General features: G+C 30.1%; 1 protein-coding gene across 9 annotated transcripts in view; it reads left to right on the top strand.

Annotated features, from left to right (window-relative positions):
- The window catches only part of LOC122403668, an 89,825-nt gene that overhangs the window by 4,177 nt on the left and 68,144 nt on the right, over positions 1 to 17,504 (top strand). For all 9 annotated transcript variants that reach the window (XM_043407310.1, XM_043407313.1, XM_043407312.1 and 6 more), the window contains exons 2-8: positions 6,369 to 6,700; positions 10,040 to 10,345; positions 12,960 to 13,148; positions 13,274 to 13,781; positions 13,997 to 14,227; positions 14,664 to 14,966; positions 17,109 to 17,243. In XM_043407310.1, coding sequence (XP_043263245.1) covers positions 6,408 to 6,700; positions 10,040 to 10,345; positions 12,960 to 13,148; positions 13,274 to 13,781; positions 13,997 to 14,227; positions 14,664 to 14,966; positions 17,109 to 17,243 — 1,965 coding nt within the window. In that variant the 5' untranslated portion in view covers positions 6,369 to 6,407. The remainder of the gene's footprint in view (positions 1 to 6,368; positions 6,701 to 10,039; positions 10,346 to 12,959; positions 13,149 to 13,273; positions 13,782 to 13,996; positions 14,228 to 14,663; positions 14,967 to 17,108; positions 17,244 to 17,504) is intronic.

Genomic DNA, 17,504 nt, shown 5'->3' with positions numbered 1-17,504 from the left:
TTCGGTTGCAGGGGTCAATTGCAATAATTTTTGGTAAATAGTCCTACCCCCGAAATCTTACCCACTTTCTAGAAAAAAATTCATTACGGGCGGAACTTTAAACGTTAATAACTTTTTAACGAAGCCTCCATTAACAAATTAGTATTCTTGATTTTCGTTTTATTTTGGCCTCTAGAATCTCCCATTAAAATTTTTCCCAGGGGTTACCTATATGTATACACAGATTGAATGAAACAAGGGATGCATTCCAAAGCTTCGTTTTTAAGTACTGGAAAATTTTATTTCCGGCATTATGTTTGCAAAACAAACTTTCTACCGTAATTAATATGTATATGTATACATATAATATACGTGTATTTTAATATTTAAACACAAATAAAAATATTACCCTTAAAAATATGTCATATACTTATACATGAATACAATTCGTTTTCTATTAGGGGAAAATTACGTAATTAACACCTTCTAATTATAATAATGTACATGTATGCATTATCTTGCATTTCGATTAATACAATTAAATTAGAATCCAAGTGTATTGAATAAATTTTTTGTTTTAAAAAATTAAGTAAAATGCTATTTTACATAGTAAATAGTAAATAAATATTTTATTCGTTGAAAAGATTCTTTAAAATAGTATTTAAAATAATATTTTATTTGAAGATTACTAAAAATATTTGATTTTTTTAATTTATTATCTGGAAATAAAATATTTTTATTTTAATAAATGAAATAGTAAAATATCTTAATTTTTTTCAACCGAAGCATAAAATGGAGCACTTCTCCCTGAGAAACTATTTGTTACATAGCTTTACTTAGAAGTAAATAATTAAATTTAGTTTGCTAATATTATTTTTTACATTATCTCTTTCAATAGTTTATTTTCGTATTAAATTCTCTTTTAAATGCGTATTTATTAAACAAAGAGAAAGTATTGTATTTTATGCTTTAGGTTATCAAAATAAAATATTCTATTTTATGCTTTAAATTATTAGAATAAAATATTTTATTATTGATATATTATGGATTCCAAAAATACAAATATACATTATATTCTTAGAAGATTATTTGACAAATATTTTTCTCGAATACGAATTATTTCTTGTACAAAATTTGGTATGTATATTAAACTTTAGTGAATCTCTATTAGATATGCATGATCTAGGCTGTAATAAAATTCAATGATTTTTAATCAAATTAGAAAGTTATAGATAATTAGAAATTAGATATTCCCGTGGGCCCTTTTAATGAAAAAACACTTTTGGTCGACGACTTAGAGTAGAATTAAAACATTGTTCTTTTAATATATGTGAAAATTGTTTTTTTTTTAATTTTAAATTTAAATTCTCTACATGTTGTTAACTAGTGTAATACACAGCTTGCATCGAACGAACTCACAGGGTTTTCACTCGATTAACTTCGTACCGTTTAATAATGTATTGATTTTTTTTTTATCGAGCACTATTAAAACTCCTTATCTTATTTGATTTTTAGGTAAAATTATCTCATTGCAAATACAAAATCTAATGAAATTTACTATCCTGTACTACTTTGGACTAAAGTAAAACAAAAAGTAATAAATATTTTAACAGGTTTTGAGTTCAAAATTCTACTTCTTGCAAATCAAGTGTTTTTAAGTTTTATTTAAAGTTCTTGTTAAAATATTCTTAATTTTACAGCACGCGATATAAAAATGAATTAGTTATTCACATTGTACATGAATTACTTATTAGTAGACTGCGGATTTTTATGCAAATTCATATATTTATTAATAAAATTAATAAAATAAGAGCTTCGTAGAGGGTTCTTTCAACCCCTAAATACAATAATTCTTATCTTACTTGAGTTTTTGTTATATTTTTGCATATTGAATGCATTCTATTGTTTTTTGACAATCTAAATTTCCCATAAATGCATAAATATCCGCAGTCTACTTATTAGCAATTATCAATTCATTACAATACATATGAAATACATGATTATACAGGGTGTTCGGTCAACCCTGTGAAAAATTTTAATGAGAGATTCTAGAGGCCAAAATAAGACGAAAAACAAGAATACCAATTTGTTGATGAAGGCTTCGTTAAAAAGTTATTAACGTTTAAAGTTCCGTCAGTGTTGAATTTTTTTCTCGAAAATGCGCAAAATTTCGGGGGTATGTCTGTTCACCAAAAATGATTGTAATTGACCCCCGCAGCCAAAGATAATTTTTCCAGAATTATTTGAAATTTTTTTTTCGTCGAATTTAGGCACCTAATTAGATTTTCGGTAAGGAATTTTTTTCTCGAAAATGGGCAGTATTTCGGGGGTATGCGTAATGATACAAAATGATTGTAATTGACCCCCACAATGGAAAATAATTTTTTCAAAACGATTTGAAATTTTTTTTTCCCGTTGAAAAATTGCACACCTTCTCGAATTTTTTTCTAGAAAGTGGGTAGGATTTCGGGGTATGTCTATTCACAAAAAATGATTGTAATTGACTCCCTTAGCTAAAAATAATTTTTCCAGAACGATTTGAAATTTTTTTTTTCGTCAAATTTAGGCACCTAATTAGATTTTCGGTAAGGAATTTTTTTCTCCAAAGTGCACAGGATTTCGGGGGTATGCGTTATGATAAAAAATGATTGTAATTGACCCCCACAATGGAAAAGAATTTTTTTAGAACAATTTAAAAAATTTTTTAATTTCGTCTAAAAATTTCAGCACCTACCCTAACACTAATTTTTTTTTCGAAAGTGGATAGGATTTCGGTGATATGTCTATTCACCAAAAATTATTGTAATTGACCCCCTCAACCAAAGATAATTTTTCCAGAATTATTTGAAATTTTTTTTTCCCGTCAAAAAATTTCACACCTTCTCGATTTTTTTTCTCGAAAGTGGATAGGATTTCGGTGATATGTGTATTCACCAAAAATGATTGTAATTGAACCCCGCAACCAAAAATAATTTTTCCAGAACGATTTGAAATTTTTGAATTTAATTGTTAATAACTTTTTAACGAAGCCTCCATCAACAAATTGGTATTCTTGATTTTCGTTTTATTTTGGCCTCTAGAATCCCCCATTAAAATTGTTCCCAGGGTTGTCCGAACACCCTGTATTGGAACAGTTTTGCGAAGTAGAAAGTGATTTGCATCGTCGTTATCGTGTTTGCGATACTATTTCGCAACGATCGCGGTATTATGTTGCCGTACGAGAGATTTACATTAGGGAAGATACGTACAATGAAAGCAGTGAGAGAAAGGGTAGGAATGAAAATAAAACGACGAAGACGGATGATGAAGAGAAATGGATGAAGTAATAGGACACGGATAATGGTAAAAAGAAAGAAAAGACGTAGGAGGAACAGGAGAGGGGTTAGGAGGGGGGGACTGAAGCTAAAAGGGATGTACAAAGAAAGCCGTAGTAGGGAAATACGAGTTTCAGTCGAAACGAACGAACAGAACAAGATAAAGGGAAAAAGAAAAGAATGCTGCGGATTTGAGAAAAATACGAAGACATTAACAGAAGGAACAGAAAGAAAGGAAGATGAAAGGTGAAGGGAGGGAAAAAAAAACAAGAAAGTATGTGCAGGGCGTGAGAGAGGACAAGGGTTTAGTCTGTGCATCGTTGAGCGTGGAATCAATAGGAGGTCACTGGCATCATCAGTAGATACAATCGGCACATTTTAAGTCTGCCTCCCTGTGTATGTGCACAGCTTAGTACCGTACTGACCCTGGTTCCTCGTATGACTCATACGAGACATAGGTACAGTGAGGAGCATAATTAAACCAATACAAGAGTTTGTTCTTCCGAAAGGTACCCGCGGCCAATCGATGTGAAATTTCAAGAGATTAAATGGAAGAGAAAAAGGATGAAAAATATACCATTTTAACTTCGTGAATTAATTAATTTCCGAAATACTAAGTTAGATTTGGCTACTTCGTATTCCATCAATGCTGTACATATTCGAGTTGGATTAAAATAGTATTTTACTAACTAACATTCGATATCCTTTTAAATGACACCGCGGGGCGATCGATATGAAATTTGGAGGGGCGAGGGGGGCGGGGAAACGAATGCCAAATATAAAGTTTTAGTTTTGGGAATTATACATATAGTTTCCAAGATATTACTAAAGAAATGTCTAGAGATATTACTAAAGAAAATTCTAGAGGCCAAAATAAGACGAAAATCAAGAATATTAATTTGTTGATTGAGGCTTCGTTATCAAGTTATTAAAAAATTGAAAAAAAATTTCAAATCATTCTCAAAAAATTATTTTCAGTTGCAGGGGTCGATTACAAGCATTTTTGGTCATTTGACATACACTTGAAATCCTACTCACTTTCGAGAAAAAAATTCGAGAAGGTGTGAAATTGTTCGACAAACTTAAAAAATTTCAAATTGTTCTGGAAAAATTATTTCCTGTTGCAGGGGTCGATTACAATCATTTTTGGTCATTAGATATATACTCGAAATCCTACTCACTTTCGAGAAAAAAATTCGAGAAGGTGTGAAATTTTTCGACAAAATTAAAAAATTTCAAATCATACTAAAAAAATTATATTTAGTTACAGGAGTCAATTACAAGCATTTTTGGTCATTAGACATACACTCGAAGTCCTACCCACTTTTGAGAAAAAAATTCGAGGTGTGTAATTTTTCAACAAAATTAAAATATTTCAAATCGTTCTGGAAAAATTATTTTCGATTGCAGGGGACAATTATAATCATTTTTGGTGAATAGACATACCCCCGAAATCCTACCCACTTTCGAGAAAAAAATTCGATTAGGTATGAAATTTTTCGACAAAATTAAAAAATTTCAGATCGTTCTGGGAAAATTATTTTCGATTACGGGGGTTAATTACAATCATTTTTGGAGAATACACATACCCCCGAAATCTTAGCCACTTTCGAGAAAAAAATTCGAGTAGGTATTGCAATTTTTAAAGAGCCATGCTCCTACAATAATGAATATATTTCATTGAAATTTTGTTCTGATCTAGAGTCCATCGATACCTACAAAAAAGCATTAGGCAACTTTTCCGTACAGCGTCAAACAAATTTGTGAAAAATGAAAAACGAATTTTTAAGAAAAATCGACAGGGAGTAGGTGCCTAAATTTTTCGACGAAAAAAAAAATTTCATATCTTGATTTTCGTCCTATTTTAGCCTCTAGAATTTCCCATTACAATTTTTCCCAGGGGTTCCCGAACACCCTGTATAAAAGCTTGTTTTCCAAATTATCTGTTAATTTTTTTTTTTTTAAATATATTATCTTTTCGCTCTGCAAAATTAATTTTTCTACCAATTTTAGTAATTATAATCATAATAAATTCAGTTAATTATAATTATAATTTCAACGAAAATTGTGTTTCTCTGATAAACACTTTATAAAATTCGCAACGAAAATAACTTTTTATATTATCCAGAAAAAAATTACGCGCGCGGCGTTATGTATTGGAAATATCACATGCGATACATGTATTTATCTATCAATAACTTAATCAATAACTGAGCCGCCAGTTTGAGCTTAGTTTAGAATTAACCAATTTTGCAAGTTTATTACCGTATCGTAACCAGACGATTATAAATAACGTATTCGCAACGGTTCCAAATCAAATGTTTCCTCTACTTTATTATCATGGAGCTTGTTTGCACATCTGCTATAACATTGAATATTGAAGTAATAAAATATTAACCAAATTGTTAGCAATAGTTAACGAAATTGAACAATCATTTTCATTCGTCTAGTTTCGTTTGAGTATTGACATTTAGTTTTGTACGATAATGTTTGTATCAAATGTTGTCCTCTACTTTATTATCATGGAGCTTGTTTGCACATTTGCTATAACATTGAATATATGAAATACTTGTGTATTACACAAAAAGAAAAAGAAGTAATAAAATATTAACCAAATTATTAGCAATAAACGAAGTTGAACAATTATTTTCATTCGTCTAGTTTCTTTCGAGTATTGACATTTAGTTTTGTATGATATACATATACGGGGTGTTAGGTCATCTTTGAGAAAAATTTTAATGGGGGATTCTAGAGGCCAAAATAAGACGAAAATCAAGAATACCATTTTGTTGATCGAGGCTTCGTTAAAAAGTTATTAACGTTTAAAGTTGTGGCTGTAGAACAGCTATCGTGCGCGCGCAGCTGTACGCAGATTGCTTATTTACAGACGCAACTTTAAACGTTAATAACTTTTTAACGAAGCCTCAATCAACAAATTGGTATTCTTGATTTTCGTCTTATTTTGGACTCTAGAATCTCCCATTAAAATTTTTCCCAGGGCTGGCCGAACACCCTGTGTACAATATACATATATTAATGGAAATAGTCAAGTTTTGATATATTGCAATGTTTTAGAATGGACAGGCTGTTAAAAGAGATGAATGTGGAGTGGCGATGACAAGCCTGATCTTGGAAAACGCAGACTTGAACCGACTTTTCCCGAAATGTCGGCCTAGGGGTGGCCCACCCCCGAGTCCGGGGGCCTCCACGCAGATTAGTCAGCCGCATGAAAGCCTCTGTCAGAAGGAGGCCGCCTCTGTTACCACCAGCCTTACGAGTACATTCGCGACTACGTTCGCAAACACTCTCACAACCACCCGTGCAATCGCCTCCAAGAACACACATTCGAATCATTCACGTGAGATACCCGAAGACATGATCGACCTCGAGCGCGACATCTCCGATAGGTAAGCTTATTTTGATTTATCGATCATTATTCTTCGTCGGATACTACGTTGAATGTACCGGACAAATATACAGGGTGTCCCATAGCCGGGAGCTTTATACCGGTATTATTACAGCAAAGCTATAGTGGAACTACAAGGGTCGTTCAATAAGTCCTTAGAAAAAATCTGCCTAAAATAATTTATTTTTCTATCCTTTTCTAAGGACTTATTGAACGATCCTCGTAATATCCTACCGAATACCGAAATAAATACCGGTATTATTTTGATATTCTGTTCAGGCAATGGTAACAGGAGGATCGGTTTTCGTTTGTTTATGCCCTGACTCTCTTTATCTTCAAGTTTACTATCCCACTCTAGCATACGGAAGACTACACGTGGTATTTTTTAGTGTCGATTTTTTTTTTCGATACTGGGTCTGATTTCGGGGGTATGTCTATTCACTAAAAATGATTATAATTGACCCCAGCAACCAAAAATAATTTTTCCAGAACGATTTGAAATTTTTTAATTTTGTCGAAAAATTTCACACCTTCTCGAATTTTTTTCTCGAAAGTGGGTAGGATTTTTGAGGTATATCTATTCACCAAAAATTATTGTAATCGACCCCTGCAACCAAAAATAATTTTTCTAGAACGATTGGAAATTTTTTAATTTTGTCGAAAAATTTCATACCTATTCGAATTTTTTTCTCGAAAATGCGTAGGATTTCGGAGGTATGGGTACTCACCAAAAATGATTGTAATTAACCCCCGTAACCAAAAATAATTTATTTAGAACGATTCGAAATTTTTTTTCGCCGAATTTGGGCTCCCTTGTCGATTTTTCGTAAAAATTCGTTTTTCATTTTTAATAAATTTGGTTGCCGGTGTACAGAAAAGTTGTGTCACACTTTTTTGTAGGTATCCATGAACTCTACTTCCCCCCAAAATTTCAATGAAACATATTCAGTATTGTGGAAGTTATGGCTGTTTGAAAATTGGACCATTTTTATGGTGTTTTTCAAGGAAGCATTTCTGGTCTCACGTTAGATTTTCGGTCAGGAATTTTTTTCTCGAAAATGCGTAGGATTTCGGGGGTGTGTGTAATGACCAAAAATGATTATAATTGACCCCAGCAACCAAAAAGAATTTTTTTTTAACGATTGGAAATTTTTTAATTTTGTCGAAACATTTCACACATATTCGAATTTTTTTCTGGAAAGTGGGTAGGATTTCAGGGGTATGTCTATTCACCAAAAATGATTATAATTGACCCCAGAAACCAAAAATAATTTTTCTAGAACGATTGAAAATTTTTTAATTTTGTCGAAAAATTTCATACCTATTCGAATTTTTTTCTCGAAAATGCGTAGGATTTCGGAGGTATGGGTACTCACCAAAAATGATTGTAATTAACCCCCGTAACCAAAAATAATTTATTTAGAACGATTCGAAATTTTTTTTCGCCGAATTTGGGCTCCCTTGTCGATTTTTCGTAAAAATTCGTTTTTCATTTTTAATAAATTTGGTTGCCGGTGTACAGAAAAGTTGTGTCACACTTTTTTGTAGGTATCCATGAACTCTACTTCCCCCCAAAATTTCAATGAAACATATTCATTATTGTGGGAGTTATGGCTGTTTGAAAATTGGACCATTTTTATGGTGTTTTTCAAGGAAGCATTTCTGGTCTCACGTTAGATTTTCGGTCAGGAATTTTTTTCTCGAAAATGCGTAGGATTTCGGGGGTATGTGTAATGACCAAAAATGATTGTAATCGATCCTTGCAACTGAAAATAATTTTTTTAGAACGATTTGCAAAATCTTTTTTTCGCCGAAAAATTTCAGCACTTACCCGAATTTTTTTCTCAAAATTGGGTAAGATTTCGGGGGTATGTGTATTCACCAAAAATGATTGTAATTGACCTCCGCAACCAAAAATAATTTTTTCAGAATGATTTGAAATTTTTTAATTTAATTTTTTATTAACTTTTTATCTGTATTTAGTAAATAGTAATACAAAAAGAAATGAATCTGTTTATATACACAAAACAATAAAGTTAGTTGAATTCAATTTGGAAAACGCCTCACAACTAAAATCATACAGTTAAACAAAATTGATTATTGCTTAAATTAAACCTTAATTTTTTATTCGATTTTCACGATTACGTTCCACCTCACGCAATCTATTTGGTATCGATCGTATCAATTTTACCCTGTTTCTTTATTAATGTTTTCTTAAAATCAATCTTATTTTTAATGGTGTATCCGAATTCTAATTTTTAATTCATATCAGATGTACATATTCTATCACGTTTAAATCAAATGATAGCAGAGGCAATATTTATTACTTTGGATTAATTATTAAGCAGTTATATCCTGGCTACATGCGACGTGTGTTTGGGATTGTTGTCACTATAAAATTTAAAGTGGTCTAAAATTCCTAATTTTTCGGTGAATGACTTTTAAATTTTTGTTCAAAATATTTATATTTTAAACATAAATTTCAAACTACCCATTCCAGCAGTAAAGTATGTTGACAAGTTTCAAAAGAATATTTTTTAAACAATTAACAAATATTGATTAATAGTATGTAACAAAATATACATTGTATGACAAATCAGATATGACTTTTATTAGCTACAAAACAATATGATATATGTATTAGCCATCTGCGGAAAGTATGTTGACAATAAGTAATTTTATAGAAAAATAAAATTTGAAATAACTGAAAGTATGAACTTAGTATGAAGTTTGATATCCTCGATTGTTTATGACTTCCTGAAGTCTTCTTGGCATACTTTCTATTAATTTATCAATTGTATGTTGGTCTATTTCAAACCACGCTTTTGATAATGCCCTCTGGAACAAGATTTCATTATTTGTGCAGTCTTCATCTACGTTTCTGTCCAAATGGTCCCATAAATGTTCGATCGGGTTAAGATCTGTACTTTGCGCTGGCCAATACAGTAAATTAATATTATTTTCATTAAAATATTTCTTTGCAACTTTACTTGTATGTTGTTGTAATCATTCATGTAACTTTAATCCTTCGTTTCACAAAAGCATCATATTCAATAATTTTATTCTTTAAGGTTTGTGGAATTTGACACATTTCAAAAAACTTTTCTAATTTCCACATTACTTCCTTTTCTTTTCTTACTATAACAAACTGCAGATGTCGAAGTTTTACTATAGCATTAAAGAACAATGCTGAACATGCTACTGATATATGTTTTACGGTATATCCAAATTTATAATTGCATTATATTAACGTATCAGACAACAATATGATATAATAAATATGTAGCATATAAGACCAATCGTAATATTTCTAGTAATTGTGTACATTTGTGCTTTGCAGGACAACAAGTATGGTGTCCGGTTTCGCAGGGGAGAGTCAACTGTCTGTTGGTATCAGTGGTGGTAATGGTGGTGTTAGTAGTCCACTTGGAACATTCGGTTCACTTGGCACACTTAATACGAAACCACTTTCCTCGAGTTCCTCATCTGCCTCTGGGCGTAGCGAAGACGTACCACAGTATGGTAGCCTTCCAGGTAGCGATCATCAGGGTCACTCGCAACAAGATGATAGCGGTCCCGAAGAAAGCCCTGTATACATTTTAACATCTGCTAAGGGTGACCGCAGTTATAAATTAAGAGATTCCAGGTAAACTATTTTATTCTTCTACGGTATAGGGTGATTCTGAAATACGTAGCCAAAGTTTAAGATTGTGTTTCACACATGGATCGAATAAATATGTTTATATGTTATATTTTCTTTCTGTTAGAAGTAAACACTAACAATACTTGCGATTGAACGTGTTAATTTCAAATCATTGTAAATTGTATGTTCCATTGAAGATATATAATCATATATGGTTTATGTACGATTTAGATTGAGTATAGTTACACTGCTCAAGTTTCTTAATAGGTTAACGAGTTCATTAACTGATAAATTGGTAAAGGAGGATCGATTACATAATCTGTTTCCTTAATATAAATGCTTTAACTCTTTGACTGTAGTACACTCTCAGAAGAGTGCCACACTATCTAAGCTATTTTTAATTTATTTAACTTGCACATTCCTTCAATAATAATATAATATGTACGGTAATATAATACGTTTTTCATATACATTGATAGACTTGTGAGAGTGTGTACATATATACGCCTTTCGTATATATCAATAAACTTGTGAGAGCATATATATTCGCCTTTAGTATATATTAATAGACTTGTAAAGGTGTATATATAAACCTTTCGCAGTCAAAGGGTTAAGTTTTTATTTATGGAAACACACTTAAGGTTTCTGGTTATGATATCCTCTTCTTGTTAGTCTATACAATAAAATTTTAAATGCTTTATGCATTTTGAAACTTCTTTAATAGTCTACGACACATTATACAGTATTGTAGTTTAAACAAAACATAATAACTTTCAAAAGAAACGTTTTAAATTTATGTTCATATGACTCTTTTTATTCGTTACTATAAGTAGTATATGTTCCTAAAGTTTGGCTACGTATTTCATGAACACCTTGTATAAACGATGAAATATAACATTATTCGAAGAATAAAAAAATAATATACAGACACATTGATTATAAGTCATAATTATATGTAAAAGATTTAAAACTTGTACAATCAGCAATAGTCGATACTAAAATACATTAACTATTTATTCTTTTAAATAGAGAGTAATTTTAAAAACTTTATAAATAGATTTTACGTAATAATACATAATATTACAAATGTATATACATTTTAATGTTTATAGTTTTCAAATATTGCAGATAGATGCAAGCATTTGACAAATGATATTCTGAAATCCATTGTTGTACTCGAGTATAAAGTTGTAAGATACGACGAGTTCAATCTTCAAATAATATTTTGATATTTTATTGGCTTAATAACAAAGAGTGATTTTATTAATGGAATAATAAATTAAAGTACACAATGTATTTATTTCAAAATTGTAATTAATTTGAATGTTGCTTCTTTTTTATATTGATTTCTGAACGAAGAACAAATAATTGAAAAGAAAATATGTTTATTGCATTATACATGGAGCCATGCAATCCGATGTGAAGTAAAGTGTCTAGAAATTTTTTACGTAAATTCAGAAATAATTGATAAACTTGTTAATGACACGATCGAAATATAGTCTGTAGATATTGTATAGCAATTAATGTTAGGTTAGGTACATCATGGATGTTCTTGAGATTTCTTTATGGTGATTCTTGAAAAAAATATATATCTAATATGTAGATCGTATATAATAGTAAAAATAAAATGTTAAATAAACAGATTTGTTAGCGAAGAGTAAGTGAGACACATGAAGTAAATAATATATTCGGCGTTACAATTAAATCTATTGGTACTCTTTGTTTACACGATTTGTAGGGTGTACTATAAACAGCCATTTAAAGATGAGGTTCTAGATACTTGGCAAATAATAGTTCGATGCATTTTTCAAAAATTATTTGAAGAGATGAAATTATATTTCCTATAAATTTATATAAAAACATATACAAGTGTATTTACGAGTGATCTTTAACCAAAGTTTTTAGTGTTTCTAATTTAAAGTAACTTATTACACAATAAGACATTAAATATTTAAAAAAAAAACTAATTATATTTTCAAATGTCTATAAGCATGTAACATTCGTGTGATATATTGTTACAATTCCTATTTTGCTACGAAGTGTATAAGAAAAAAAAAAGTACAAAATAACTGTTAAAACTTTTTGATAAATACGTTTAATCGTTTAACGATTTTATTTATTTAAAAAGAAACGTGAAATGAATATTATTAATGTGAGTTAACAATTGTTTATAACCTTCAAATTGTAAATACCAAATCAAAGAAGTACGAATATGTTATAAAATAAAGTTTTACCAGTTCTAAACATATTCGAATAAAAGTACTGTATTTTAAGTATTTATTTTTAGTTTTCTTTCAGAATCAAATCTTTTAGGTTTTGTAGAAGACGTAACATTTACAAATTCTTTCATATAATTCTGTACTTGTTCTGTTTTTAGGTTCTAAAATTACATAAGTAATTTATTTTAATTTTGCGAGGCGCAATAGTAATAAATAATTTTAGAACATTGTATCTTGTATAATTTTATATTCTTGTTACATTTTTATGCGCATATCTTAAACTCGCTAGATAATAGCTTATTTGCGTTCCTTTGAAAGAGAAACATTCCTCAAATAATGTTTTATAATTTACGTACATTTTACGTATACTTTTGTTCGATAACAATTATCTGTTCCAGAATTATAGAAATTGCTGGCGGACGGGAAGTTTTTTCTCAAAGTAGGGGTAAAGTAGCGGCTAGAAAATCACGCTTTCTTGCCGCATCAAATTCCTTAAATAACGAAGATATTCAAACGGATAACAAGCAATCAATTAAAAGAAATAATAAATCTCCAAATACACAAACTATATGGGAATTAAGAAGTCGGTAAGTGAAAAACTTTTTATAGATACTTACGCAAATAAAAATTTAATTTCTTAAAATATTTGTTGTATTTGATAGATTATTTATATATTGTTTTCAATAAAGAAGAGTTGTATGTACATTTTCAGATGTGGTGATATAAGAAAGCAGCGTTCTAATAGGGAAGTAACAGAAACTGTATTTGCTTCGGAAATACATTCGGTGCGGCATAATCCAACAAAATCTATCCTCGATTATGATTCTCCAAAGAGCAATCACAGTAATCGTATTATTAATTATGACTCAATTTTGAATAGCAATAATGTAGAATACAGTATACCAAAAAATATTATGGATCTCGATTATGGATTATCGAAGGGTTGTATAGATTATCAGTCGAATCATACAACACCGGCAAGAAGTATGGCTATCGTCAGTGATGGTGAAGTTGTTGTGTTCGATGACATTGATGATAACTGGCAAAATTTAAGACTAGATTTAACTTCTAATAATACCAATCAAGTTACGTCTACTAATTTAAATCTTGAATCCGAAGAGTCCCAAAGAGGTCGTATCCCTCCGGAACCGCCAAGTTCTAGCATTGGAAGTACTCCGAGTCCAACAACAGCATATCGTAATACTTCAGAATTTTTTAAGGTATGTTTCAATTACTTTTTGTTCCCCTACATTTTCCTTGAATAACAAATAAATAAATTGTACATTCACGTTTTACAAAAATGTATTTTGATCTATTATTAAAAGATTACATTAAATGTTTTGAGGATAAAATATCTTTAACGTATTCTAATAAAGGAAAAATTAAGTCAAACGGTTTTTAAATCAAATATTTTCTATATGAAATGTGTTTTTAGGTAATTACGCCAGCTAGTGATTGCGAAGTAGATTCACCATCCTCAGAACGCAATCACAAAGTGGCAAGAGTGATCGGTGAATTACCAATAGCACAGTATTCTGAAAGTCCAAGACGTTATGGAGTACGTGACACTCAGCTTCCTTGCCTTCTATCGTCACCATCCGTATACATGACACCGAGACCTGGATTCCCACAAAGAGTATTGCCAACGACACCAAGTCACAACGAGGTATCAAACTTGAATTTAAGATTTACAAATAAATTGTTCTCCGTTGAACTTAATTCGTTTATTTTTTAACACGTTTAGGAATTGCTTTAAAAATTCTATAAGATATTCTGAATAAAGTGTATTAATTGTCTCGGTAGTGTAATTAAAAACTTAAAACAATATATAGGAATTAAATCATTCGTATGCAGGCAGCGTATGTGTTAAACTGTATTTAATTGATTATATAATAAATTAAGAAGAATTATTAATGACAAGGAATAAGTTAATAGAAGACAGAAGATGCGAACATTAATAAAATAAAACTTATCACTTAATTCTTTTTTTATTCTATTATTTTACATTGCGAGTGTGTCTCTATTATTTTCCTAATGTTACGTTACAACGATACTTCAATTAAATACATCGATATTAATTGAATTAATTCTTTATTTTAAAGAAGGAGGACACTTCTGCGGAAATCATCGTAGACAAGGCTGTGGTAGAAACAAATATTAATTACTCTGATGATCAAGCTGCAAATGAATCTCCTGCATCTCCAAAAATCGAAGATGAAGAAGAGGATTCTTTAAAACCATCAACATTGCCCACTGACAATATAAGTAATCTCGTATCATCCGGTGGCAGTACATTCGATTATTTGTACGAATTCTCGGAAACGCGAAAAGTACTCGAAGAATTTTTTAAGTGTCCACCGCCAACAAAAGAAAAAGAAAACATCGCTGAATCTTTTCCATTTCAGGTACGAGTACTTTCCATATTTTATTTTTATTAAAATATAAAACAAATTTGTACGATAGGAGTAGATATTCTTGTGCAATTATTTCCCCTTTTTCGTTCTACTGGAAATGGAACATTTATTAATTTGTTTTACTTTTAACGTTGTTGAAAATCAGCAAACTGGTTATAATTTCTGAATAGCGAACATGGATTCATTCTCAATGAAAATTTATTGGAGCGAAATTTTATTTAAATAAATATTCATTAAGGCTAAGGGGAAAGTAGAAGGTATTTTTCGTAAAAGAGGAATTATTTTTTATTTAAATATTTTGCAAGTAGAACTTCCAAATTTTATAAATTAGTTATAAATTCTGGAAAAAATTGTATAAATGCAGAAATTCATACATTTTATAAGTTCATAATAAGTGTATGAAAATGTTTAAAAATTGATACACAATATATACAATAACATTTAACGTTATGGCGAATATCTATTGATAAAGTGTTTTAATGTTCCAAATATTTAATTTGCTACCACATTCATTAAAAAATTATTGGAATTGTTGATGAATACAAATTGTTGCTGAATTGTGATAAACTATTCTTATCTATTGATCTATTAATCACATTTATTCGGCTTTCAAAAAAGGAATAAATTGTTACTTGAATAAATCAGGTTTAAAGAATGCTATAAAGTTATTAGGTTTGTGGTATCAATCGTATATGTACTATAAATAATGATTTCAGTATATTCCATCATGTTTAATTAAAATTAAATACAAAAAAAAAATGCGTTAACGCGTAAATCTGGTCTTTATAGCTAATTTTGGAAAAATTAATTTTTGAAAAAATGACAGCTGTTAAAACAGCGTATTTTAAGCAAAAGTCGTTGGTTTTGAGAAGAAGTTTTTATTTTGAGCATTAGATTTATGAGGAGTGTATATTACAGTAGAATAACTTTTAAAAATTTAATATAAATCGGTTCTGCAGGTTTAAAAATACTTTTGGTACCTATTTCGAAAATACAATTTTAAGAACAAGTGCATGTAAATGTTTACACGACTTAGATTGTTCCAAAATAAAGAACTGTTTGGTCGTCAAATTTCCTGATATGAAATACAATTATTTAGTGAATTTTTCCTCTATTTTTAAGTATTAATCAGTTAATAAAACTGTAAAAACAAACAAATTTTTATTTTAGGGCTTCACTAATTGAATAATTGTGGATAATATACAGTCGGGGGACAAAATTTAGTGGACACCCGTTTGTTTTAGATAAAAAAGGCTTCAAGTCTAATTTACACACTTATAAAGACAGAAATAAAGAAATAAAGTGGTTTATTTTGAGTAAGAATGTTTATAAGTTTCAGAAAAAGAAAACAGTGTGGATATTATTCATCTCGTTAGACTAAAATTCATCTCGCAAACCATAAAACAGTGGAGGTTCCATTATGGTGTGCTTTTCTTGGTTCGCTGCTGGAAATTTGACATTAATTAATGAATTCTGTAATGCTGTTCGATATGTTAATTTAATAAATGAAAATTTGGAAGAATTTGTGTATTATGCTTCGATACGCAAAGTAAAAAGAGCCATGAATTTTTTTAAAGATTTAGAGCTTTTGAATAGAAAACTTATGAGCCTTATTGGATAAAGGAACATTAATTACTAGCAAAATCAGGTAAAATTTTGTTTTCCAGCAGTTTACAACATTCATGGAAAAGTATAATGAAAAACATCATCCGAACATTGCGTAGAAAATATCCCAAAACGTTTAAAAGCAGTTATTAAAGCTACAGAAGGAAATATAAAATATTAAAAGAATGTAAATATAGTAAAATAGAGAAAAAATGATAATGTCCACACTGTTTCGTATTTTTCAGGCTTGTAAATATTCTTATTCAAAATAAACCACTTTATTACATAAAACAACTTACGAAATATCTTTATAAATATGTAAACTATAACGAGGAATTAAAAAGGTGGCAATTAATTAGAAAAGGTTCCTAATTTACTGTCTTTCTCTAACGCAAATGGGTGCCCATTCAATTTTGTCGCTGACTGTATCATAATATTCTTAATTTCTCTCTTTTTCGAAATTTATTCTAAATTAAAATGTTTGATATCGATTCCTTATTTTATTTATTATTATGTTTTTTATTTTAGGATCTTGATTACGAATTGCGAAGGCAAGGAGGAAATGCATATGTTGGCCAACGATTGGCTAGCGGTTTACCAACAACAGAGGAGGTTTTAGTACACGAATCTCCCAAGAAACATAGAACTGATTTTCCACAAAATGTAAGTGTACGTGTAACACAGAATGTATGGACTTATTTTCCACAAAATGTAAGCGTACGTGTAACACAGAATGTATGGACTTATTTTCCACAAAATGTAAGCGTACGTGTAACACAGAATGTATGGACTTAATTTCCACAAAATGTAAGCGTACGTGTAACACAGAATGTATGGACTTATTTTCCACAAAATGTAAGCGTACGTGTAACACAGAATGTATGGACTTATTTTCCACAAAATGTAAGCGTACGTGTAACACAG

This window comes from Colletes gigas, unplaced genomic scaffold, assembly GCF_013123115.1.
Source record: "Colletes gigas isolate AHSC1104 unplaced genomic scaffold, ASM1312311v1 Colletes_gigas_Sc00068, whole genome shotgun sequence".
Classification (NCBI taxonomy): Eukaryota; Metazoa; Arthropoda; class Insecta; order Hymenoptera; family Colletidae; genus Colletes; species Colletes gigas.
Note: the sequence above shows the minus strand (reverse complement) of the source record. Positions and strands in the feature narration are given on the sequence as shown.